The 24,536-nt window shown below is 41.5% G+C and overlaps 3 protein-coding genes across 5 annotated transcripts; 2 read left to right on the top strand and 1 right to left on the bottom strand.

Moving 5' to 3' along the window:
* Positions 1 to 806: 806 nt before the first annotated feature.
* Positions 807 to 11,929, bottom strand: LOC310802613 (uncharacterized protein). Of its 2 annotated transcripts, XM_083667079.1 has the most exons (4): positions 11,859 to 11,929; positions 6,887 to 7,216; positions 5,142 to 5,462; positions 807 to 1,055 (listed from the first exon to the last, which is right to left on the bottom strand). In XM_083667079.1, exons 1-4 carry the CDS (start codon positions 11,875 to 11,877, stop codon positions 1,021 to 1,023), a joined length of 705 nt encoding a protein of 234 aa, XP_083523205.1. In that variant the 5' UTR covers positions 11,878 to 11,929; the 3' UTR covers positions 807 to 1,020. The 2 variants fall into 2 exon arrangements, with proteins under 2 accessions (XP_083523205.1, XP_083523204.1); XM_083667078.1 differs by lacking the exon at positions 807 to 1,055 and having other exon boundaries at positions 3,466 to 5,462.
* Positions 11,930 to 13,851: 1,922 nt separating this feature from the next.
* LOC310801581 (uncharacterized protein) lies at positions 13,852 to 15,448 on the top strand (the record flags this gene model as incomplete). Its single annotated transcript, XM_083665647.1, has 2 exons — positions 13,852 to 13,900; positions 14,354 to 15,448. 2 exons carry the CDS (start codon positions 13,852 to 13,854, stop codon positions 15,220 to 15,222), a joined length of 918 nt encoding a protein of 305 aa, XP_083521773.1. The 3' UTR covers positions 15,223 to 15,448.
* Positions 15,449 to 19,660: 4,212 nt separating this feature from the next.
* Positions 19,661 to 24,176, top strand: LOC310802622 (uncharacterized protein). 2 transcript variants are annotated; one of them, XM_083667093.1, is made up of 2 exons: positions 19,661 to 19,720; positions 22,539 to 24,176. In XM_083667093.1, the coding sequence occupies exons 1-2, from the start codon at positions 19,663 to 19,665 to the stop codon at positions 23,255 to 23,257; spliced, it is 777 nt and encodes a 258-aa protein (XP_083523219.1). In that variant the 5' UTR covers positions 19,661 to 19,662; the 3' UTR covers positions 23,258 to 24,176. The 2 variants fall into 2 exon arrangements, with proteins under 2 accessions (XP_083523219.1, XP_083523218.1); XM_083667092.1 differs by lacking the exon at positions 19,661 to 19,720 and adding an exon at positions 22,045 to 22,287.
* Positions 24,177 to 24,536: the final 360 nt, after the last annotated feature.

Below are 24,536 nucleotides of genomic sequence, written 5' to 3'. Positions count from 1 at the left end.
TTACCCACAGATGGATTTTGATGCTGAGAGTATGTACAACTAGTACGCTGAAACATAACCAGCAAAAACCTACTATATACTACTAGTGATATGTACTACTAATATGCTAGAATATAACCAGCAAAAACCTACTATATACTACTAGTGATATGTACTACTAATTTACTCAATGTGTAATGGCAAAAAAATACTATTCAAATGTAAAACTGATCAGATGACTTGGGGTTGATTCATGTTGAAAGGAGGTTTTACCTATTTTATGGTTTACATGATGAAACTGATTTCTCATAGTTAGACAGATCAGTTACATTAAAGAACGGATCACTCACTACACAGGCCTTCTCGCCCATCATCAGGGCCCGACCTCACTAATGCTCTTGTGGATGAATGGGAGTGAATCACTGCAGCCATGTTCCAAAACCTAGTGGAAAGCCTTCCCAGAGGAGTGGAGGCTGTTGTAGCAACAAAGGGGGAACCAACTCCATATTAACGCCCATGGTTTTGGAATGAGATGTTCAACAAGCACATATGGGTGTGATGTTCATGTGTCCACATACTTTTGGCCATGTATTATATATTGATATGAGGATTAACCACTCAGCCTTGGCAAGGAGAGCAGTTAGACACAGATCGATACCAACTAGATTTAATAGATCTGGACTAACTAGATGTTTTAGAGCAGCCATGGAAACAGCCATGGAGGTTCCAACAGTAAATACAAAGATCAAGACAAAATCTACAAAGACACATTCAGAGCTAAAATATCCATTCACAACAACGGCTGAATATTTATTCTGTAGCACCATATCAATTGATCAGACGGACAGGTTAAACAGTGAACACATGTAATTGCTACAAGGTCAAATGAAATGTATTTATTATGTGGCCGTCCTCCACCCCTGCATACGTCTGCTGCATGCTTTAGAACCATGCCGAGGTCCAGCACCTCCGACCGTGCATGTTGGGCTCCTATGGTGTCTGTAAAACAAGAACCAGGTAAATGGGACGCCTGGCCCAGCCTCAGTCAGCTGACAGCCTGGTGCTCAGACACTCACCTGAGGAGGGACAGAGAGAGAGAGGAGGAGTCACAAATGTCACTGTACTGTACAGGTCTTCAGACATACCTGCACACAGCACCATGGAACCTCCATGGCTCCAATACTTGTATGGCCTCAGGACTCCAAAGCATCTTATTCATTCTGCTGGTGATGGATCAGAGCCTCTGTCTGAGGGTCGTCATTCCTCCACTGAGGATTATACCAACTAGAATTAATAGATCTAAACCAAGTAGATCTGTACAGCATACAGATCTACAGCAACTCGAATTATACACAGATCTACAGCAACTAAATTTGATTTTGCAGATTTTAAACAAAGTTTTTATTCCAAGAGTACAAATACAGGATAGCAGACAGAGTGATATACACCATGTCATAGATGACTCTTTGGCTTTTTTTTTCGCCCGCCCCTTAAACATCAAACACGTCGCTCAGCCATGACATGGGTGATGGGGGTGGCTCCGCCTTCAGTTGTAATAGTATCCTCCTGCGGGTAATCAGTGAGGTAAAGGATATTACATTAGCCTGTTTATTGGTTAAGACCACGTCCTCCTCAGGGATCCAAAAAATGGCGATTTGAGGGCAAGGTAAAATAGTTATCTCCAGTACCTCAAAGATGGCATTAAAGAAGGACTTCCAAAATGTTGCCAGCTTGGGGCAAGACCAGAACATATGAGACAGGTCCCCTGGTGAATGGGAACATCTGTTACAGTTGTCAGTCAGATTGGGATAGATTTACTGTGGAGGAGGGGGTGTTAACTCCTTCCAGTGCCTGTTCCCACCAATCATCTGAAAAAGTCCCCAGTTCACTTTCCCAACCTGTCCTGACTCTACTTATTACTGTGTCCTCACAAGGAATAGCCTCATAGAGATATGAAACATGGCCCTTATCCATCCTTGCTGGGGGGAGGAAACGTTCGATACCCGAGGGAGGAGGCAGCTGTGGAAACGTAGGGGAACGTAGGGGAACGTAGGGGAACGTAGGGTCTTTACAAGGTGCCGAATCTGAAGGTACCTAAATCGGTCAGAGTGGCGCATTTTATAGGTATCATATAGGTCACCAAACGCCGCAAATTGACCATCTATATATCTATATCTATTTATCTATATCTATATAACTATAATCACATAAGCGGTTTAGACCCTCTCTACGACATGCAAGAAAAGGTGATTATTGCAAATGGGCGCCGCCATGGAGAGTGAGGTCCACCCAAACCTCCCTCTGATCTGGGCCCAGATCTTTAGCGTTGAGATAACAACTGGATTCGTGTTATGTTTTGACGGAGAGAATGGAATATCACTGCAGGCTTTCCCTATCCAGTGTGAGCTCAGTACCCTGTTTGACATGCTAATGGATTGCGTCTCGCTCTGCATTGCGGTGGAGGCTATCGCGTGGTGTTGGAGCTAGCAGCCTTGTGGTACATGTTGTTATTACCAGTAAACCAGACATAAACAGAACAACGGGTTGTCATGCCAATCCTTCGCCTCCTGTGAGGATTCTTATATCAAGACCAGAAGATCCTGATAGCTACTGGATAAAGCTACCATGCTAGGCTACAGCAGGAGAGCATAAGAACTCATCATCATCATCGTAACCCAAAGCATGACAATATCAGTGAGGTAAAGGATATTACATTAGAGTTGAGAACTCTAGAATGCCACAAACTGTGCCTTCTGTGACGGAGTCTCTCAGAGGTGAGCATTCATTGGTAGTTTATTGAGCAGGCTACTTGAGGAATTTAGTTTTTTTCCAAACTACAAAACTATTCTGAGCTTATGACCTATCCGGGATCATGTTGACAGAACATGCGGGAGAACAGTGAGTCTTATTTAACATTGCGATATGTGATAGCGTATGTTTCAAGTGTTCGTTTTGTTTTAAGTTAGAGTTGTTGAGAGGTTAGGGTCAGTCTACTAATGTAAAGGCTTGTACTGTAGACAGTATGTTAGAGAACCCAACAGTCTACATGAATTATGGAGGTCCTCCCCTCCACGGTTGAGGAAAATTGCTTTCTTTGTGACTCAGCGATAAACCACAACATGGTTCAGTTGAAGCATGAATGCTGAGAAAGACAATGTGCATATTAGTAGTACCCTTTACCACCGGTCCTAACACCCTCCCACGGTACTGTACCCTTTACCACCGGTCCTAACACCCTCCCACGGTACTGTACCCTTTACCACCGGTCCTAACACCCTCCCACGGTACTGTACCCTTTACCACCGGTCCTAACACCCTCCCACGGTACTGTACCCTTTACCACCGGTCCTAACACCCTCCCACGGTACTGTACCCTTTACCACCGGTCCTAACACCCTCCCACGGTACTGTACCCTTTACCACCGGTCCTAACACCCTCCCACGGTACTGTACCCTTTACCACCGGTCCTAACACCTTCCCACGGTACTGTACACTCGTCATATTTAAGGACATTCTTAGTCATTTTAATATCAAACTGCCAACAACGAGGTTTAATGTGGCCCGTTATTTTGTACAGCTTTATTGACTCAATTCAATATGGCCAAATTGACTCTGGAGTTCAAACCATATGGAGAGGTGCCCCTTAATGTCAGACCAAATACAGCACTCTGGTTTCTTTGAATTGATGCCTTATGTTGTTTTAAGAGAGATATTGACATTTCTGATGCTCAGCGTCGGAAGGCCGGACCTTAAAAGAACTTGAATAAGGCTAACCAGCCAATAGACTGTAGTCTGGGAATGTATCAGTTGTATCAGTTTCTGATTGGTCCATTGTGACTGTAATGGGTGACTGACAGGACATAACCTCTCAGCAGAGCCCTGCGCCGGGGTTTTGAGAACATGCTACTATGACATCACACACCAGATCACCCTGACTCCATATAGAATGTTGATAACAGATTACCCAGCATTGACTGCTCTAGAACATTCAAACAGAATGCAGTGTGTGTGTGTGTGTGTGTGAGAGAGAGAGTACAGTGTGTGTGTGTGTGTGTTCTGTCACTTATGACAAGTGCTATGCAATTGGACATTGTTATGGTAGCATTCTGTTTTAGAATGTATGGAAATAGAACCAGCAGTTTTTCAATTCTCTGCTCAACACTCAAAATAAAACGGTTGATTTGACATTCTGGCTATAACTATTTTAGCTAACTACTTCCACAAGGGGCAACGGAAGTGTTGCTGAAAGTGTCTGTGTCATGATGCTCTCTCTGGTGTCATCTGGTTACAAAACTCTCCCCACTCTGGGAGCAGTGGTATGGCCTCTCTCGTGAGTATTCTCTGATGTGTCTTTAGGTTGCGAAGGTGTGAGAAAGTCTTGTCACATTGGGAGCAGTGGTACAGCCTCTTTCCTGTGTGCATTCTCTCAAGGCTCTTTTGGGCACAAGAGTATTTGACACTTTTCCCACACTTGGAGCTGTGGTATGGCCTGTGTGTATACTCTGATGTGTCTTTAGGTGTCCTCGTTTATTGAAACTCTTGTCACACTGGGAGCAGTGGTATGGCTTCTCTCGTGTGTGTATTCTCTCATGCTTCTTTAGGTTTCCTCGTTGACTGAAACTCTTCCCACACTGGGAGCAGTGGTATGGCTTCTCTCCTGTGTGTATTCTCTGATGTATCTTTAGGCTTTGAGAGCGTATGAAACTCTCCCCACATTGGGAGCACCGGAATGGCCTCTCTCCTGTGTGCATTCTCTTATGGTTCTTTAGGCCTCCTGCCCGACTGAAACTCTTCCCACACTGGGAGCAGTGGTGTGGCCTCTCTCCTGTGTGTATTCTCTGATGTGTCTTTAAGGAGCTAGAGCTATTGTAACTCTTACCACACTGGGGGCAGTGGTATGGCCTCTCTCCTGTGTGTATTCTCTGATGTATCTTTATGTGCCCTAGTTTATTGAAACTCTTCCCACACTGAGAACAGTGGTATGGCCTCTCTCCTGTGTGTATTCTCTGATGTGTCTTTAGGTCTCCTAGTTGGCTGAAACTCTTCCCACACTGGGAGCAGTGGTATGGCCTCTCTCCTGTGTGTATTCTCTGATGTGTCTTTAGGCTTCCTAGTTGACTGAAACTCTTCCCACACTGGGAGCAGTGGTATGGCCTCTCACCTGTGTGTATTCTTTGATGTCTCTTTAGGTTGCTCATTGTAAGAAAACCTTTCCCACACTGCAGGCAAGGGTAAGTCTTCTCTCCTCTATGAGTCTGTGGGTGTGAGTTAAGGTGAGATGGACAAATGAAACTCTCACTGCAATCTAAACAGTGACGGGGTCTGCAGGTGTGACTTCTCAAATCCTCTGGCTCATAGAAACTACTGAAGCAGTCCATGCAGTGGTGATTCTTCTGTCTTGAGCTCCTCTGTCTGTGTTGTTTATGGTTTCCTGATGCAGTGGAGCTGGGCTTGCTGTCTGAGCCTGGGTTGGAGCTCTCTCCTGTAAAGACAGGAACATATACAGGATTATAACAACATGAGAGGAACAAGTAGTGTTTCCAGAGGCTCAGCAGTGCCAGAAGTAACAACATCTCTGGGCTCTGCAGAACACCATGACTGAACACAGAGTTCAAGAGAAACTTATCAATCCCACAATGGGAGAGACCAAAGAGGCACTGTCAGACTCAGCAAGTATTGACTGTTTCAGTAGTACACTATTAACACCACAGAGCATTGACAACGACTTGTACAATAAATACCATTTTAACATTAGCAGTGCCAGAAGTGACACAACTAGGGCTGGGAAGTAAAATGGTTGTTGCGCCCCCTAGGGCTGGGAAGTAAAATGGTTGTTGCGCCCCCTAGGGCTGGGAAGTAAAATGGTTGTTGCGCCCCCTAGGGCTGGGAAGTAAAATGGTTGTTGCGCCCCCTAGGGCTGGGAAGTAAAATGGTTGTTGCGCCCCCTAGGGCTGGGAAGTAAAATGGTTGTTGCGCCCCCTAGGGCTGGGAAGTAAAATGGTTGTTGCGCCCCCTAGGGCTGGGAAGTAAAATGGTTGTTGCGCCCCCTAGGGCTGGGAAGTAAAATGGTTGTTGCGCCCCCTAGGGGTGGGAAGTAAAATGGTTGTTGCGCCCCCTAGGGCTGGGAAGTAAAATGGTTGTTGCGCCCCCTAGGGGTGGGAAGTAAAATGGTTGTTGCGCCCCCTAGGGGTGGGAAGTAAAATGGTTGTTGCGCCCCCTAGGGGTGGGAAGTAAAATGGTTGTTGCGCCCCCTAGGGCTGGGAAGTAAAATGGTTGTTGCGCCCCCTAGGGCTGGGAAGTAAAATGGTTGTTGCGCCCCCTAGGGGTGGGAAGTAAAATGGTTGTTGCGCCCCCTAGGGGTGGGAAGTAAAATGGTTGTTGCGCCCCCTAGGGGTGGGAAGTAAAATGGTTGTTGCGCCCCCGAGGGCTGGGAAGTAAAATGGTTGTTGCGCCCCCTAGGGGTTGTTGTTGGGCTGTGTCGTTCACTTCTTTTTGTAAAGCATCTTTAGGTCTTAGAAAAGCGTTATAAGTAGATTTATTATTATTCATTTTCAACAACTTTAGTCGGACCCATCCCTAATACACTATTAACACCATAGAGCATTGACTGAGGATTGTAGTTTAATTTAAAGGAGTAAGTTTGTTGGAAATCTGCCACCACGATGAAAGTCAATTACAAGTTCTAAACAACAACAACATAATAATAATAATAATAATAATAAAAACCCTGAAATGAGTCCACTCCCCTAGAACACCACTGGCCCCTCCCCTAGAACATCCCCTTTTTCTGGACCAAAACAAAATATTTAATTCCCTGATCGCTGCCGATTAAACATTGTCATTATAAATGAATAAATGAATGTTACACACTGGACCTTTTAATACAAGCCACATTCATGAACTTACCATCCAACTGTCTCTCTCTGTCCTCTCCATCCTCTCCTCCTTCTTCTTCTTCTTTCACCATCACATGTTTCTCCTCCTCTTCCTCTTCTCCTTCCTCTTCTTTCACCATCATATTTTCCTCCTCAACTTCCTCCTCTTTCACCATCACTTCTTCCTCCTCCTCTTCTTTCACTACCACATTGAGTTCCAGTGTTTGACTGCAGTCCTCCAGCTCCACTGCCACCATCTCTGGACCGCGCTGTGTGCTTGTCTGGGCTGGAGAACCACAGCCAGAACCCAGGGACTCTGTGGACTTGGGTTCAGACATGGTAGCTGGGCTGTGAGGTGGATCTGTGTAGTGTAAACAAAGGAAGAGGCACAAACAGTGGAGAGTTAATTTCACAAATTCAGATTACCAAAAACCTAACAGAGGATATGCACTACTATGAATTATTCATGTCAAGTGTTGGCTGGGCTGCGGTCCGATTCTCTACCCCTCTGGCTGAATGGTGCACTCTACCCTCCCCCTCATGGGTTTAAAAGGAGTAGACTGGTCTAAGCAACATGGTGGAGTCTCATGCCAGCACCAATCCAATGCTTTTGAATGGAAAAGGGGCTTCTGACGAATCAGAAGAGTGATTTTCTTCAAAACTGCACGGGACATGTGTTATATATGTGCATTTAATGTTATGCGCACTCAGTGCGCAGTACTGACGCTACTAGGTAGTGCAGGTGACAGCGTCAGGACCGTTGGGGTTTGCGGGGTGAGAATGTGTTGTCAGTGTGAGTGGCACAGTTAAGTAAAGAAGTTGAACGTTACTCTCGTCTCGAACTGCATTATTCCTGCCATCTATCTCAAACACAATAACATGCATAGCGGAGAATGCTGTCCGGCGATTCTTAAGAAGAATGCGAGTCGTACCAATTCAATTCAATGCAGCAGGTAATTATGACACATGAAGCTAAATCAGCTGGAAATGTATGCAGTTATGTTTCTAGCTAACCCTTATACCGTTAGCTGGTTTAGCCCGCTAGCTACTGGTGGTTGACCAGGTTTGCAAATGCGTCTCTCTGCTCTTCGCCAGACGATGAGTCAGAGTATGAACGGTAAACTTCAATTGTTAATAGACGACTTGTCAGATTCACTGGCTGGTAAAATGTTATTTAATATCACCCGAATATCAAATCACGTCGCCAATTACGATAGAAAGCAGTTTGATTGACTTTACGTTAGTGTTAATGAGAGACGGCTGCACCCTATTCTGATGTTTTTCATGACAACAACCTCTAAGATTCTGACTGCGGGAACAAAACCAAGACTTTACAGAAACCTAAAGGATCCAAGAGGATCCAACTTTTGATTCCAATAGGACAAAATATTCCGATAGATTCCAATTGGATTTCGATTGGGGTGAGAATCCTATAGGATGCTATTGTTAACATCACCAATCCTATTGAAATTGAACCAGTTACTATTATCACACTACCGTTTGACGTCATAAATCAATACTAGATAAATTGGGTGACCAGGTTTTTTAAAAACTCAACATCTGGACTTCCTTCCTGTGAACAGTCTCACGCACCGAGACCATCAGAGCAACTCACGTGGTCCATTTCTCTATAAACATGCAGAAATGAAAACAAATCCAGACATAATTTGATCCGCAGTTTTGACAGTTCTAATGTTCTATAGTTCTAATATTCTATAGTTCTAATGTTCTACATTTCTAATGTTCTACAGTTCTAATGTTCTATAGTTCTAATATTCTATAGTTCTAATATTCTATAGTTCTAATGTTCTACATTTCTAATGTTCTACATTTCTAATGTTCTATAGTTCTAATGTTCTACATTTCTAATGTTCTATAGTTCTAATGTTCTATAGTTCTAATGTTCTACATTTCTAATGTTCTATAGTTCTAATGTTCTACATTTCTAATGTTCTATAGTTCTAATGTTCTATAGTTCTAATATTCTATAGTTCTAATATTCTATAGTTCTAATATTCTATAGTTCTAATGTTCTATAGTTCTAACGCCAAAGTGTTATTTTATAATAATTGGATAGATGATTCACTTACTTAAACAAATGTATTTGTTGTAAGTTGTATAAAGGCGTCTGTTAAATGTCATAAATGTAAATGGATACCTACACAAAGCCATGCTTTTATTCATAACTTTGGAAAGATGTTTGTTACTGTTGTGTATGTATTAAATCTATTCAAATAATGTTTTACAAATACAAATCAAGGGTTGTGTGTGGATAGTCAATTACAGTGTCTTCGGAAAGTATTCAGTTCCCTTCATTTTTTACACATTTTGTTGTGTTTTAGACTCAATTTAAAATGGATTAAATTAAAAGAATTTGCCACAAATCCACACACAATACCCTAGAATGACAAAGTGAAAACACGTTTTCTTTTTAGTTTTTTAGTTTTATTTTATTTTTTTAATAAATTTCAGTAAATTTATTAAAACCAAAATACCTCATGTACATGAGTATTCAGACCCTTTGCTATGACACTCTTAAAATTAGCTAAAATGCAAAAATGTCATCAACAAATCACTCAATAAGTTGAATTGAGTCCATCTTAATGCAAGGATAATAGTTTGTGTAATTTTGGAATTAATATCTTTGTTTTTACAGGGTCTCTGATTTGTAGGAATCACATCTGTTGAGTTCTACCACTTTATTTATTCATAATAATATTGGTATTAATCTCCATACTAACTAGGGGTGTCACGGTATGAGATTTTGACGGTATGATAACCTTCATGCTCAAGTACCCAGTAACCCAGATAATTATTCATAATTTATGTTTTATTATGGTTTAATAAGCCTATTGTGACACAAAATCACTTCTCAAATTAAATAATGCATATGTGGACTGAAAGAACAGTATTTTAATTGCATAAGTGCATTCATGAACAGTGCTTTGTTCTGAAAAATATAAAAACATACAAAATAATCATATGCACTTTTCGTGCACATATTTGTCTTTAAGCTGAGTTGATTGGTTAAATTGAGGCTATTAGAGGTTAAATTGAGGCTATTAGAGGTTAAATTGAGGCTATTGTACAAATATGACTTTTATTTAGACGGCAGGGAGCATGCGTGATGACGACAGCACACGTGTGAGAGTAGATACATATATTTGTAAAAGACGAGTTGGTCCGAGTTATATCTTGTTGTTTGAATTCCCTCTCCTCACCTCTCAGTTTTTCATGAGCTGCTACTCCTTCCAATGTATTGCAAATTTAATTTAACTAAATAAGGCAGCACTGTTTTTTTCTGATCTAGGCCGTTTAACACATCATCTAAGACAAGCGTAGCCGCTGAGACGGTGCCATGATCGGGTCTAAAGCCAGACTGGTGCACATTTAGAACAGAATGAGAAGATAAAAAGGTTCTTAGCTGGGAGTTGACCAGAGACTCTATTACTTTGAAAAGGCGAGGTAGCTTGGATATTGGGCAGTAGTTGTGTAGGTCGGAGGGGTCACCACCTTTATGGAGAAGGAGCACATGGGCCAAACCTTGGGGGTAGGGATGGGCATGATTAATCGACGATCGATTAATTGATCATTAGAATTTCGTCGATGACATTATTTTTTTAGTCGATGAAACTAGGCTTCGCGTCGTGCCAAACAACTCCCCTTACCTGTTGTAAAATCAGCGAAACCCGCGGCCTCTTGGGGCTTATTGCTTAATTTTACCACACGGGGGCAATATTTGAAAAAAAACGCCACAGGCTACTCAGTTACCTGCGAGTTTCCGTGTATTTCAAAAGTAATCATGAAGACGTCACAGCGAAGTGTGGTGTGGGACCATTTTGGTTACATTTGGCAAAACCTGTCCGACCTAAGTATTATATATTTTTGGTTAAGTTATTGTTTAACATGATTTTTTTTTTTTTTATATTATTATTATTTTGTAAAAAAAAACCGACGGTCAGTTGTGTTTCTAAGCACCGGCTTAACTGCAGGCTCCGCGTATCTTCAACTGAACGGATCCGGTTTAACTGCCACAAGAGTTGTTCATCTTGTAATAAAGATCTCAATGAGGAAAACACGCTGTGTTTTTGTATTTTCATTGCATTTTGAATATAGCCTATAAATAGTGAATTTTAATATAAAAATATTAATGATTAATCGAAAATCGATCGTTAATTCTCCCGACGATCGACTAAGACAATTTAGTCGAATGCCCATCCCTACTTGGGGGACAGCACCTGAGATAAGTCAGATTAAAAATGTGTGAATCTCTGCATTCCTTTGTGTTCCACAAGATGCAGTTATCTTTAATGCAACATTATGTAGGGACGTGCACTTCTACTGACAATTATTGATACTTCATACATTGCACCCATGTCATTGTATTATTATTATTAATATTATTATTGTAAATTACTGCTGCTACTGACACTGCACCCTTCCACTACTACTGTCAACTATTGTCAGCTCTTTTACCTGCTACAGACATCACACCCCTGTCATTGATTGATTATTATTAGATAGTATTGATGATTTGTTTGATTGATCGAGGAGCTAGATTCTAAAAGCCGACAGGGCCCACAGATCGCGTCGCTCACCGGCCCCGCAGCCCACAGATCGACCGGCCCACCATGTATTGTCCCGGTGCTCCAGATGGCCAGTCCGCTCCTGGCGTGGTTTACCGTCGAACCGGGGCACCGTCGCATCCCTCATACTAACCAGCCCGGGGCTCCTCCCCGCCCGGGGCTGCGGAGGCACTGACTCCTGCGGTCCAGTCGCGCTACGGGTGGACTTAACGTGATCCGATTCCTTATTGCAATAACTCCTTATAAACCTTCAGTCCTCTACCTCCGACTCCGTACGACACATAAGGGTAACATTCCCCATGCTATATACGGTATTAGAATAGGCTACAAAAGAACGAAATATAATGCAGCTTGACAGTGAATTGACCTTTGCACCTTTAATGTTATTTATCTGGCTAATACATTACTTTTCCTCACCTGCGATGCGATGCTTCATTGATCGTCTCTCCGGGAGGATCGGACTGCGGCCACAGCATGAAAACTCTGCTCTGACAGAACAACACTGTCGTCTGTTGATGACATCATCACTGGGCGTTATACACAGGACAGATACATAGGCTCTTAATAAAGAGTAAACAAGTAGCAGAATGATGACAAAATATTACAATCAGTTCTATTCTGTTCATTATTTATTAACACTATTTAACATCAGAATAGAAAACTGTGTCAGTGTAGCACTCGACTGTCTGGGGATACAAATGGTAAAGTAGCCCCAGTAGCCCCATGGCCATGTCCAGTAATACTGGGTAAAACTCCCTTTATTACAACACTATACTAATACTGGGTAATACTCCCTTTATTACAACACTGTACTAATACTGGGTAAAACTCCCTTTATTACAACACTATACTAATACTGGGTAAAACTCCCTTTATTACAACACTATACTAATACTGGGTAATACTCCCTTTATTAGAACACTATACTAATACTGGGTAATACTCCCTTTATTAGGAACACTATACTAATACTGGGTAATACTCCCTTTATTAGAACGCTATACTAATACTGGGTAATACTCCCTTTATTAGAACACTATACTAATACTGGGTAATACTCCCTTTATTAGAACACTATACTAATACTGGGTAATACTCCCTTTATTACAACACTATACTAATACTGGGTAGGGCCTCCCTTCATTACAACACTATACTAATACTGGGTAGGGCCTCCCTTTATTAGAACACTATACTAATACTGGGTAGGGCCTCCCTTTGCTCTCAAAACAGCCTCAATTCTTCGTGGCATTGATTCCACAAGTTGGAAACATTGCTTTGAGATTGTGGTCCACGATGACATGATTGTATCACGTAATTCCTGCAGATTTCTCAGGTGCACTTTCAAGCTCTGAATCTCCTGTTCTACCACATCCTAAAGGTGTTCTATTGGATCCCAAAGGTGTTCTATTGGATTCAGATCCGGTGACTGGGAAGGCCGCTGAAGAACACTGAACTCATTGTCATGTTCATGAAACCAGTTTGAGACGACTTCTGCTTTGTGACATGGTGCATTATCATGCTGGAAGTAGCCATTAGAAGATGGGTCAATTGTGGCCATGAAGGGATGCACATGGTCAGCAACAATACTCAAATAGGCTGTGGCATTCAAGTGATGATTGATTGGTATTAACAGGCCCAAAGTGAGCCAAGAAAACATTCCCCACACCACGAGAAGGTGTACAGATGTTCCTAATAAAGTGTTTGGTGAGTGTATATATACTGGCCATTTAGCTGACACTTTTATCCAAAGCGACTTACATTGCAGTGAGTGCATACATTTCAGTATATATAATCCCAGCGGGAATCAAACCCACAACCTAAGTGCATGCTCTATATATAAATAAATAGGGAAACTCCCAGTGATGATGTCATCAATAGACGACAGTGTTGGTGTTTTGTCAGAGCAGAGCGTTTTCATGCTGTGGCCGCAGTTGTGGCTCACTTGTTCACAAACCCTGTGTGCATTCAAAAGCATTGGTGCAATCAGGAGACTCCACCATGTTGCTTAGACCAGTCTATTCCTTTTAAACCCATGAGGGGGAGGGTAGAGTGCACCATTCAGCCAGAGGGGTAGAGAATCGGACCGCAGCCCAGTCAATGTGAAAGACGCTTTACAATAACAATTCATAGTAGTGCATATCCTCTGTTAGGTGTTTTTGTAATCTGAATGTTTGGGAAATTAACTCTCCACTGTTTGTGCCTCTACCTTTGTTTACACTACACAGATCCACCTCACAGCCCAGCTACCATGTCTGAACCCAAGTCCACAGAGTCCCCTGGTTCTGGCTGTGGTTCTCCAGCCCAGACAAGCACACAGTGGGATCCAGAGATGGTGGCAGTGAAGCTGGAGGACTGCAGTCAAACACTGGAACACAATGTGGTAGTGAAAGAGGAGGAGGAGGAAGTGATGGTGAAAGAAGAAGAGGAAGGAGGAGAGGATGTAGAGGAGAACAATAGTGAGTTGGATGCTAAGTTCATGAATTTGGCCAATATTAAAATTGGAATTATTGTACAACCTAGTCAGTGCTCTATGGTGTTAACATGAAACATGAAACGTTAAATAAATAGAGAAAGCCTAGCTAGGCTAGAGAGACGAGGCATGGAAACAAGCAGGGTGCTACAGGAGTAGAGCCATGCTGCTGAGACTCTGCTGCCCTTCAATCCACTAGTTGATTAATCTAACTCATCCATACAGTGAACCACTGAAACAGTCAATGCTTGGTTAGTCTGACAGTGTCTTTTTAGTCTCTCCCATTGTGGGATTGATAAGTCTCTCTTGAACTCTGTGTTCAGTCATGGTGTTCTGCAGACCCCAGATATGTTGTTACTTCTGGCACTGCTGAGCCTATGGAAGCACTACTTGTTGCTCTCATGTTGTTATAATCCTGTATATGTTCCTATCCTTACAGGAGAGAGCTCCAACCCAGGCTCAGACAGCGAATCCAGCTCCACCACATCTGGAAACCATAAACAACCACAGACTCACAGAGGAGAACATACTTACCCTTGCCCTCAGTGTGAGAAGAGTTTCGCTTACCCTAGCACCCTAAAGCAACATCAGAGAATACACACAGGAGAGAGGCCTTACCACTGCTCTCAGTGTGGGAAGAGTTTCAGTCGTCTAGGAGACTTAAAAAGACATCAAAGAATACACACAGGAGAGAGGCCATACCACTGCTCCCAGTGTGGGAGGAGTTTCAGTCAACTAGGAAGCCTTAAGACACATCAGAGAAAACACACAGGAGAGAGGCCGTACCACTGCTCTCAGTGTGGGAGGAGTTTCAGTCAACTACAAGTCCTAAAGGTACATCAGAGAATACACACAGGAGAGAGGCCATACCACTGCTCTCAGTGTGGGAAGAGTTTCAATAAATTAGGAAACCTAAAGACACATCAGAGAATACACACAGGAGAGAGGCCATACCACTGCTCCCAGTGTGGGAGGAGTTTCAGTCAACTAGGAAGCCTTAAGACACATCAGAGAAAACACACAGGAGAGAGGCCGTACCACTGCTCTCAGTGTGGGAGGAGTTTCAGTCAACTACAAGTCCTAAAGGTACATCAGAGAATACACACAGGAGAGAGGCCATACCACTGCTCTCAGTGTGGGAAGAGTTTCAATAAATTAGGAAACCTAAAGACACATCAGAGAATACACACAGGAGAGAGGCCATACCACTGCTCTCAGTGTGGGAAGAGTTTCAGTCAACTAGGAAGCCTTAAGACACATCAGAGAAAACACACAGGAGAGAGGGAGAGTTTCAGTCCTGCAACCTGATAAAACACCAGAGAGAGCATCATGGTCTGGACACTGACAGAGTTCCATTGCCCCTTGTGTAAGAAAGAAGACAGGGGCAGATTTATCAGTTGATTTGTAGTAAATTGTGTCTTTGGTCGCAGAACAGGAGAGGGTTCTGTGCTCCAATAGATTGTGTGTTTGACCTCATTAGAAGCATAGTAATAACTATGCATCGTAGGCAGTGTTAGGAGTTCAGTGTTAGAGTAGGGGTGGAGTATCAGACTGTTTAGATGTTAATAATAACTTCCTGAACTTAGTTGTTTTGAGGTCTTTTTGCCTAAAATCCTTTCCATTTGTTGGCCCTGAAAAACTCCCTAGTTGCCATGGCAGTATGTTTTGGGTCTTTGTCTTACTGTATGATGAAACCCTCTAATGAACTGAAGGCCAGATGCTTCTGTACACTTCAGAATCCATTCTGCTGCTGCTGTCAGAAGTTCCATCCTCAATGAAGACGAGTTAGCCGGTTCCAGTGTCGGCTGTACAACCAACACCCACTCCACCGTTACAGAGATGAGGTGGGATGCTGTCAATCTTGGGCAGATCCTTTTTTCTCCAAAGTTTCCTCTTGAAATCACTCTGGAACATGATCATAACCCTAACCCTAACATGATCATAACCCTAACATGATCATAACCCTAACCCTAACATGATCATAACCCTAACATGATCATAACCCTAACCCTAACATGATCATAACCCTAACATGATCATAACCCTAACATGATCATATCCGTCTTTTCTGTCCACAAGACCATTTTCCAGGCCTTGCATGCTTTTTTAGGTACTTTTTTAGCAAACTGTAATGTGATGCCCTGAAATAGGGGGACTATAACTACTAACTATGGTTAAACAGTGTTGTCCTTTCTGAATGGTGAAACTATTGTTTGTGTACACAGACATAAAATAAATGGCTAAAAACACAAAAATACATGACAAATATTTGAAAACTGATCAGTCCAACATATTTAATGAGGCTTTTGTCCCTTATTTAGTGTGCAGAGGAATGGTATGAGGGTTTCCTGTAGCATTCTGTTTGCATGGTGGACTATGAGTTTATGATTGTGTGCCTTTTAGTGGGGGTTTCTCACCAACTGTGTTCGATTAGATGATGGTGGATGATTTAATTCTAAAGATCAATGCACATTACGATACATCAATCAGTGCTTTAATTTGAAACGCTTATGGGACCTTATTTCAGATCAACAACTTCTAGTAACATACCCTGGTCTAAGGGAGACACCTACTGGTCAATAATAAGAACTACACCAAATAATGTGTAGTAAAACATTTTTTTTCTAAACCAACAGTCTTCAATTCAAGGTAAGGCTTCATAGCCTCAGTCTTGGTGTGATGGGCGGGGCTTGAACCCGGGTCTCATCGCTGCATCACATCGTCATCACTGTTTCCTGCGCCCACGCTGCCCTCCTCTCAGGATGGATGTTGGAATGGCGCAGCCTTCTGTTTTCAAAATGCAACCACTGAGTCCTCAAAGCAATGAGTCTGACACGACAACATGTCTGGAGACCAGTAACTTAGTTTGAAAAGGTTTAGTTGTCAAAGTAAAAAAGTTACGGTACCTATTAATGACGTTCAACAAACTGTGTTGCTCCATAGACTTCCAATATCCAAGGTAAAATGACAATGACAATTTATTTATTAATTAATTAATCTTTAGATTTGTTTTAATAGTTTTGTAATCGTTCCGCTCCCTGTTTATTCTCTGTTAAACGTTCCGAGCAGAAAAAGAAGAGTGAAACTCCCAGTGATGATGTCATCAACAGACGACAGTGTTGTGTTGTCAGAGCAGAGTTTTCATGCTGTGGTCGCAGTCCGATCCTCCCGGAGAGACGATCAATGAAGCATCGCATCGCAGGTGAGGAAAACGAATATATTAGCCCGATGAATAACTTTAACTGTGCAAAGGACAGTTAGTATCTACAGATTGTCATGTTGCATTATATGTCGTTGTCTTGTAGCCTATTCTAATACCGTATGTAGTTTGGGCTCCGTCGTGTGTTCACCATGCTTGTGTACTTGGTTCAGACTCAGTATATGAACGCAGTGAGTGAACTGATGGTCTCGGTGTGTGAGACTGTTAACAGAAAGAGACTTTCAAAATGCTCGACTTATTGTCACCTGTCCCGATGTTGAGTTTTAACAAGTTTGGTCACCCTATTAAAAAATCCAAAAGGATGGATGACTTTTCCAGTAGAATCCTACATTCTCATAATTCTGTCGGATTTTGTGTCACCTCTATCGAACTCCTACAGGAATGTGTGTTTTATTGCAAATCAAAGCAATCCTATTGGATCCTGTAGGTTTTTGATAAGTCTTGATGCAGGTTGTTACTCCAATCAGAATGCGATTAGAACAGTTTTTATTAATTGAGAAGTTCTGGAACACGGTGAACTTTACAAGTTCATGCGCAGCTGTTGATGTTTAATTTCGTAATAATCAGTGCATTTGAGAACCATGGCGATGCAGAGTGGTCAGTAGTTTTTAACCAGCTAACGTAAGGAAGCGTTTTGAACGCTATTATTGTATAATGTGAGCAACCTGGTAATGTAGATCCACACACTGGCTTTGATGTAGCTGTAGTTAGCTCATAGACAGTAAACTGACACACTGGCTTTGATGTAGCTGTAGTTAGGTCATAGACAGTAAGCTGACACACTGACTTTGATGTAGCTGTAGTTAGGTCATAGACAGTAAGCTGACACACTGACTTTGATGTAGCTGTAGTTAGGTCAGACAGTAAGCTGACACACTGACTTTGATGTAGCTGTAGTTAGCTCATAGACAGTAAGCTGACACACTGACTTTGATGTAGCTGTAGTTAGGTCATAGACAGTAAGCTGACACACTGACTTTGATGTAGCTGTAGTTAGGTCATAGACAGTAAGCTGACACACTGACTTTGATGTAGCTGTAGTTAGGTCATAGACAGTAAGCTGACACACTGACTTTGATGTAGCTGTAGTTAGGTCATAGACAGTAAGCTGACACACTGACTTTGATGTAGCTGTAGTTAGGTCATAGACAGTAAGCTGACACACTGACTTTGATGTAGCTGTAGTTAGGTCATAGACAGTAAGCTGACACACTGGCTTTGATGTAGCTGTAGTTAGCTCATAGACAGTAAGCTGACACACTGACTTTGATGTAGCTGTAGTTAGGTCATAGACAGTAAGCTGACACACTGACTTTGATGTAGCTGTAGTTAGGTCATAGACAGTAAGCTGACACACTGACTTTGATGTAGCTGTAGTTAGGTCATAGACAGTAAGCTGACACACTGACTTTGATGTAGCTGTAGTTAGGTCATAGACAGTAAGCTGACACACTGACTTTGATGTAGCTGTAGTTAGCTCATAGACAGTAAGCTGACACACTGACTTTGATGTAGCTGTAGTTAGCTCATAGACAGTAAGCTGACACACTGAGAGGATCTCCGTTATTCTCGTCTTTTCAGCCACATTAACCAACTACTTCCGGGTCATTGAATTTCGGAATGTTTCAAAATTAAAAGTCCCAAAGTAAAAAAAAAAAAAAAAAAAGAACGGTGATAAACCTAACCCGATTTATGAAATATAACTGTCTAAACATTAACAATGATTAATATTAGATTATATTTAAATGATATTTGTATAAAATGTGGGTTTTAAAACATGTTTCAAGGTCAAATAAATGCAGCCAATGCAAATCAATGTATATGAAATATATATTGGCTTATAGTGCAAAAACTATTCTAGGTGCCGCGGTAAATGTATTGTAGAAAATACTCAGAAGAGTCAATTTTTGCTGGCCTTTTAGTCCGCCTGTACCTTTGGCCACAATGGGCTCTAAGTCCTCCCACATTTACTATGCCCCCCCCACACTCAGGGGGGTACGCCGCCTTCACCCGCTCAGTGTCCTGTATTCTCCTGCTTTGATTGTCAACCATCTGGCGGAATGGTGCACTTGTTTACGAATCCTTCAAAACTCAAAAGCATTGGATTGGTGCTGGCATGAGACTCCACCATGCTGCTTAGACCAGTCTATTCCTTTTAAACCCATGAGGGGGAGGGTAGAGTGCACCATTCAGCCAGAGGGGTAGAGAATCGGACCACAGCCCAGCCAACACTTGACATGAATAATTCATAGTAGTGCATATCCTCTGTTAGGTGTTTGGCAATCTGATTGTTTGTGAAATTAACTCTTCACCTGGTGTGCCTCTACCTTTGTTTACCCAACACAGATCCACCTCACAGCCCAGCTACCATGTCTGAACCCAAGTCCACAGAGTCCCTGGGTTCTGGCTGTGGTTCTCCAGCCCAGACAAGCACACAGTGGGGTCCAGAGATGGTGGCAGTGAAGCTGGAGATCTGCAGTCAAACACTGGAACACAATGTGGTAGTGAAAGAGGAGGAGGAAGAAGTGATGGTGAAAGAAGAGGAAGGAGGAGAGGATGTAGAGGAGAAAGATAGTGAGTTGGATGGTAAGTTCATGAATTTGACCAATATTCAAAGTGTATTTATTGTACAACCCCTGTTCAATGCTCTATGGTTTTAATAGTGTATTAGGAATGGGTCAGACTAAAGTTCTTGACAATTAACAGCAATATATCTGCTCATATAATACTTTTCTAAGACTGAAAGAAGTGAGCAGCATGGAAAAGATAAAGTAGCTTGGCTATGTTGCTAGTAGGTAACTAGTAGGCTATGTTGCTCTCATGTTGCTCTCATGTTGGCTCACAGAGGAGAACATACTTACCTTTGCCCTCAGTGTGGGAAGAGTTTCGCTTATCCTAGCAACTTAAAGAAACATCAGAGACACACAGGAGAGGTCGAAAGTGAAAAAATATATATATATAAAAATAGCCTATGTAGCCTAATGGTAATGGGTTGTCTTGGGTCTTGCTGACGCTGAGCCTGTTACCAACGCCCTGGTACACAATACAAAACCATGTTGGCCTCATGTCTGTAGGTCTGTAGTTTACTGACTGGCTTCAACATACGTTTGCTACTGACCAAAGTAGTGATGTTGCTAAAGTGCTAGTCTCGTTCCCAGACACTTCCACCCACATATGTGAACGGTCTGGTGGACCAAAGTTAAACCTTATATGGGTTATTTTGTGTAGGTTCTATGAAGCATGAGTAGATAGACATTAACAACACTTGCAAGCAGTGATGTAGTCACTCTTGTCCGGAGTCAGTGATGTTTAAAGCCAAAAGAAGAAATGATCAATGAGAAAAACGTAAAAAAAATAAAAAGTTTTTTTGGTAGACTGCTATATATTCTGTCAAATCCATGGCTTTACATATAATTTGGTATATTTTTTAACAAAACATACTTCATCTTTTGAAAATAATTTTTGTTGGAGATAGGATAAGCTCCCGAGACCATTCAAGTAAAGGAGTGAAAATGACTGGAGGTCATACCACTGCTCCCAGTGTCGGAAGAGTTTCAATCGTTATGGCAACTTAAAGATACCTTCGAAAGTACACACAGGAGAGAGGCAATACCACTGCTCACAGTATAGGAAGGGTTTCAAAAACTCAGGAAACCTAAAGGTACATCAGAGAATGCATACAGGAGAGAGGCCATACCACTGCTCATAGTGGGGGAGGAGCTTCAGTCACTCTGGCACCCTAAAGGACCATCAGATAATACAAACAGGAGAGACGGACTTTGAAAATGCTCAACTTCTTGTCATCTGTCCAGATGTTGAGTTTTTAAACGTTTGGTTACCCTGTTTAAAAATCCTTTATATAGAATATAGAATCGTATATTCTGATCCTATAAGATTTAGTGTCACCTCCGTTAGCCATGTTCTCTGCATTCATTTACTTGAGCTCCAACCATTTCTCAATGTCCTTCACCTTATAATATTATACATATATTCTAAGTAGGCAGTTTACATTATGTTTAGTTTATATCCCCCCCCCCCCCATGTAGTTATTCTTTTTTCACAGTAAAGCTGCAAAAAAACATTGATTTGTTATCATACATACAGCATTTTACCGAGGACTTGTATTCTGAAGGCAAAATACAAAAACCGGAAGTCTTATTGTGGCTTATTGTGGCTTGCGAATCGCAAATTTGGCAGCCATGACGCTAATATATGTTCTATGATTCTCAATGTGGATCTGGGTGTTTTCAGCCACGTTAAAAAATAATTTAATTAAATTTCAGAATTTCAGAAATGTTCAAAATAAACGTCCTAAAGATATCACATAAAAAAACTGTGATAAACGTGTAACTGTCTAAACATCAACAGTGATTCATATTTGTTGACATTTAAGTGACATTTTAAACATGTTTCAAGGTCAAATAAATACAGCCAATGAAAATCACTGGATAAAATATCTATTAGCTAATAATGCCCCTTAATATGACAGCATATTGATTCGAGACTCTTCTGAGTATTTGCTACAATACATTTACCATGGTGCCTAGAATAGTTTTTGCTCTATAAGATATATATATATATATTAAAAAAAAATTAGCCCATGGTCAGTGTATTACAGTGTATTGCATTTGGGACTTAGAAGGGTGTGGAAAATATAGTGTTGCTTGATGTATGACATGGTGCCCCTCCAAAACTAAGTTCATTTGGTTAGTCGAGACCATAGTGAGCCTGTGAGCCTCCAATACATTTACCGCAGTGCCTGGAATAGGTAGAGAACCCAGCCAACACTTGACATCAGTAATTCATAGTCGTGCAAATCCTCTGTTTAGGTTTTTTGATCTGAATGTTTGTGAAATTAACTCTCCACTGTTTGTGCCTCTTCCTTTGTTTACACAACACAGATCCACCTCACAGCCCAGCTACCATGTCTGAACCCAAGTCCACAGAGTCCCCTGGTTCTGGCTGTGGTTCTCCAGCCCAGACAAGCACACAGTGGGGTCCAGAGATGGTGGCAGTGAAGCTGGAGATCTGCAGTCAAACACTGGAAGTGGTAGTGAAAGAGGAGGAAGAAGAGGAAGTGGAGGAGAAAAATATGATGTTGAAAGAAGAGGAAGGAGGAGAGGATGTAGAGGAGAAAGGTAGAGAGTTGGATGGTAAGTTCTTGTCATGAATTTGTCTAATGTTAAAATGGTATTTATTGTACAACTCCTAGTCAATGCTCTATGGTGTTAATAGTGTACCACTGAAACAGTCAATATTTGCTTAGTCTGACAGTGTCTGTGTTCAGTCATGGTGTTCTATAGACCCCAGATATGTTGTTACTTTTGGCACAGCTAAGCCTATGGAAGCACTACTTGTTGCTCTCATATTGTTTCTAATCATGTATATGTTCCTATCCTTACAGGAGAGAGCTCCAACCCAGGCTCAGACAGCGAGCCCAGCTCCACCGCATCAGGAAACCATAAACAACCACAGACTCACAGAGGAGAACATACTTACCCTTGCCCTCAGTGTGAGAAGAGTTTCGCTTACCCTAGTACCCTAAAGCAACATCAGAGAATACACACAGGAGAGAGGCCACACCACTGCTCCCAGTGTGGGAAGAGTTTCAGTCGTCTAGGAAACCTGAAGGAGCATCAGAGAATACACACAGGAGAGAGGCCATACCACTGCTCCCAGTGTGGGAAGAGTTTCAGTCTCTCTGGCACCTTAAAGGATCATCAGAGAATACACACAGGAGAGAGGCCACACCACTGCTCCAAGTGTGGGAAGAGTTTCAGTCAACTAGGAGACCTAAAGACCCATCAGAGAATACACACAGGAGAGAAGCCATACCGCTGCTCCCAGTGTGGAAAGAGTTTCAGTCAACTGAAAAACCTAAAGAGACATCAGAGGATCCACACAGGAGAGAGGCCATACCACTGCTCCAAGTGTGGGAAGAGTTTCAGTCAACTAGGAGACCTAAAGACCCATCAGAGAATACATACAGGAGAGAGGCCATACCACTGCTCCCTGTGTGGAAACAGTTTCAGTCAACTAGGACACCTAAAGAGACATCAGAGGAAGTGTCATGCTCCACTCCCCCTGAATACGAAAAAGCTTAAATCTGGATTACAGAAATAAATATTTGAATTCCAAAATAAATATTTAGCAATATGTATTTATTTAATTTTAATTAATATCTTGTCTGTAATGCAAAATAAATATTTAAGAAACAAATGGAACTAAATGGCAGTGGAGCAAATCTGGATTACAGAAATACATGAACCCCTTGTTTCTACAGCCTTGTCTGATCACTGAACCAGAACACACCCATTTCCTCTCAGGTGGGTTAATTAGCATATGTTTTCTCAGACATAATAAATATGGCTGTGTTAATCTGAGATTCAGATTTTAATTAATATATTTAATTTCATATCCCCAGATTAAATGTAAATGTTTGTCCAAGCTAAGTATTTATTTCTGTAATATAGATTTTAGATTTAAATGAAAAATATTACTTAAATATGTATTTTGCACCACAAATATTAGATATACATTTAAAAAAAAAAAAATTCCCGAACAGACACAGATGTAAAATTTGAATTCTGTGTTTAAAAAATTGTCTGCTTTATTTGATTTATAAATTAAATGTGGTTACAAGGTTTAACTATTAAATGTTTTTAGATTTAGAAATATCTTACTTTTTATAAAATGTATGGATTACACATCTGAAACATATGTTTTCAATTAATATTTAGAATGTGTCATGGTTGTTGGTGCCAGACGGGCTGGTCTGAGTATTTCAGAAACTGCTGATCTACTGGGATTTTCACGCACAACCATCTCTAGGGTTTACAGAGAATGGTCCGAAAAAGAGAAAATATCCAGTGAGCGGCAGTTCTCTGGGCGAAAATGCCTTGTTGATGCCAGAGGTCAGAGGAGAATGGCCAGACTGGTTCGAGATGATAGAAAGGCAACAGTAACTCAAATAACCACGGGGTCCAACCCGGTACTAGCAAGGTGTACCTAATAAAGTGGCCGGTGAGTGTGAGTGTGTGTGTGTGTGTGTGTCTATATATATATATATATATATATATATATATATATATATATATATATATATATAGACACACACACACACACAGAGTACCAGTCAAAAGTTTGGACACACCTTGCCAAGAGTGTGCAAAGCAAAAGGTGGCTACTTTGAAGAATCTAAAATATAAAACATATTCTGGTTTGTTTAACACTTTTTTGTTTACTACATAATTCCATATGTGTTCCTTCATAGTTTTGATGGAACCATCAGTTTTATTATATCTGGCAAAGTGTAAAATTTAAATAAAAGTTAAATAAAATATTCATTTTATTTGGAGATGAGATTCTGAGGTCCGAGATTAGTATCCATTCAACACGACCA

Source organism: Argentina silus (assembly GCF_951799395.1).
Source record: "Argentina silus genome assembly, chromosome: 3".
Classification (NCBI taxonomy): Eukaryota; Metazoa; Chordata; class Actinopteri; order Argentiniformes; family Argentinidae; genus Argentina; species Argentina silus.
This window is presented reverse-complemented; position numbering and strand designations above follow the sequence as displayed.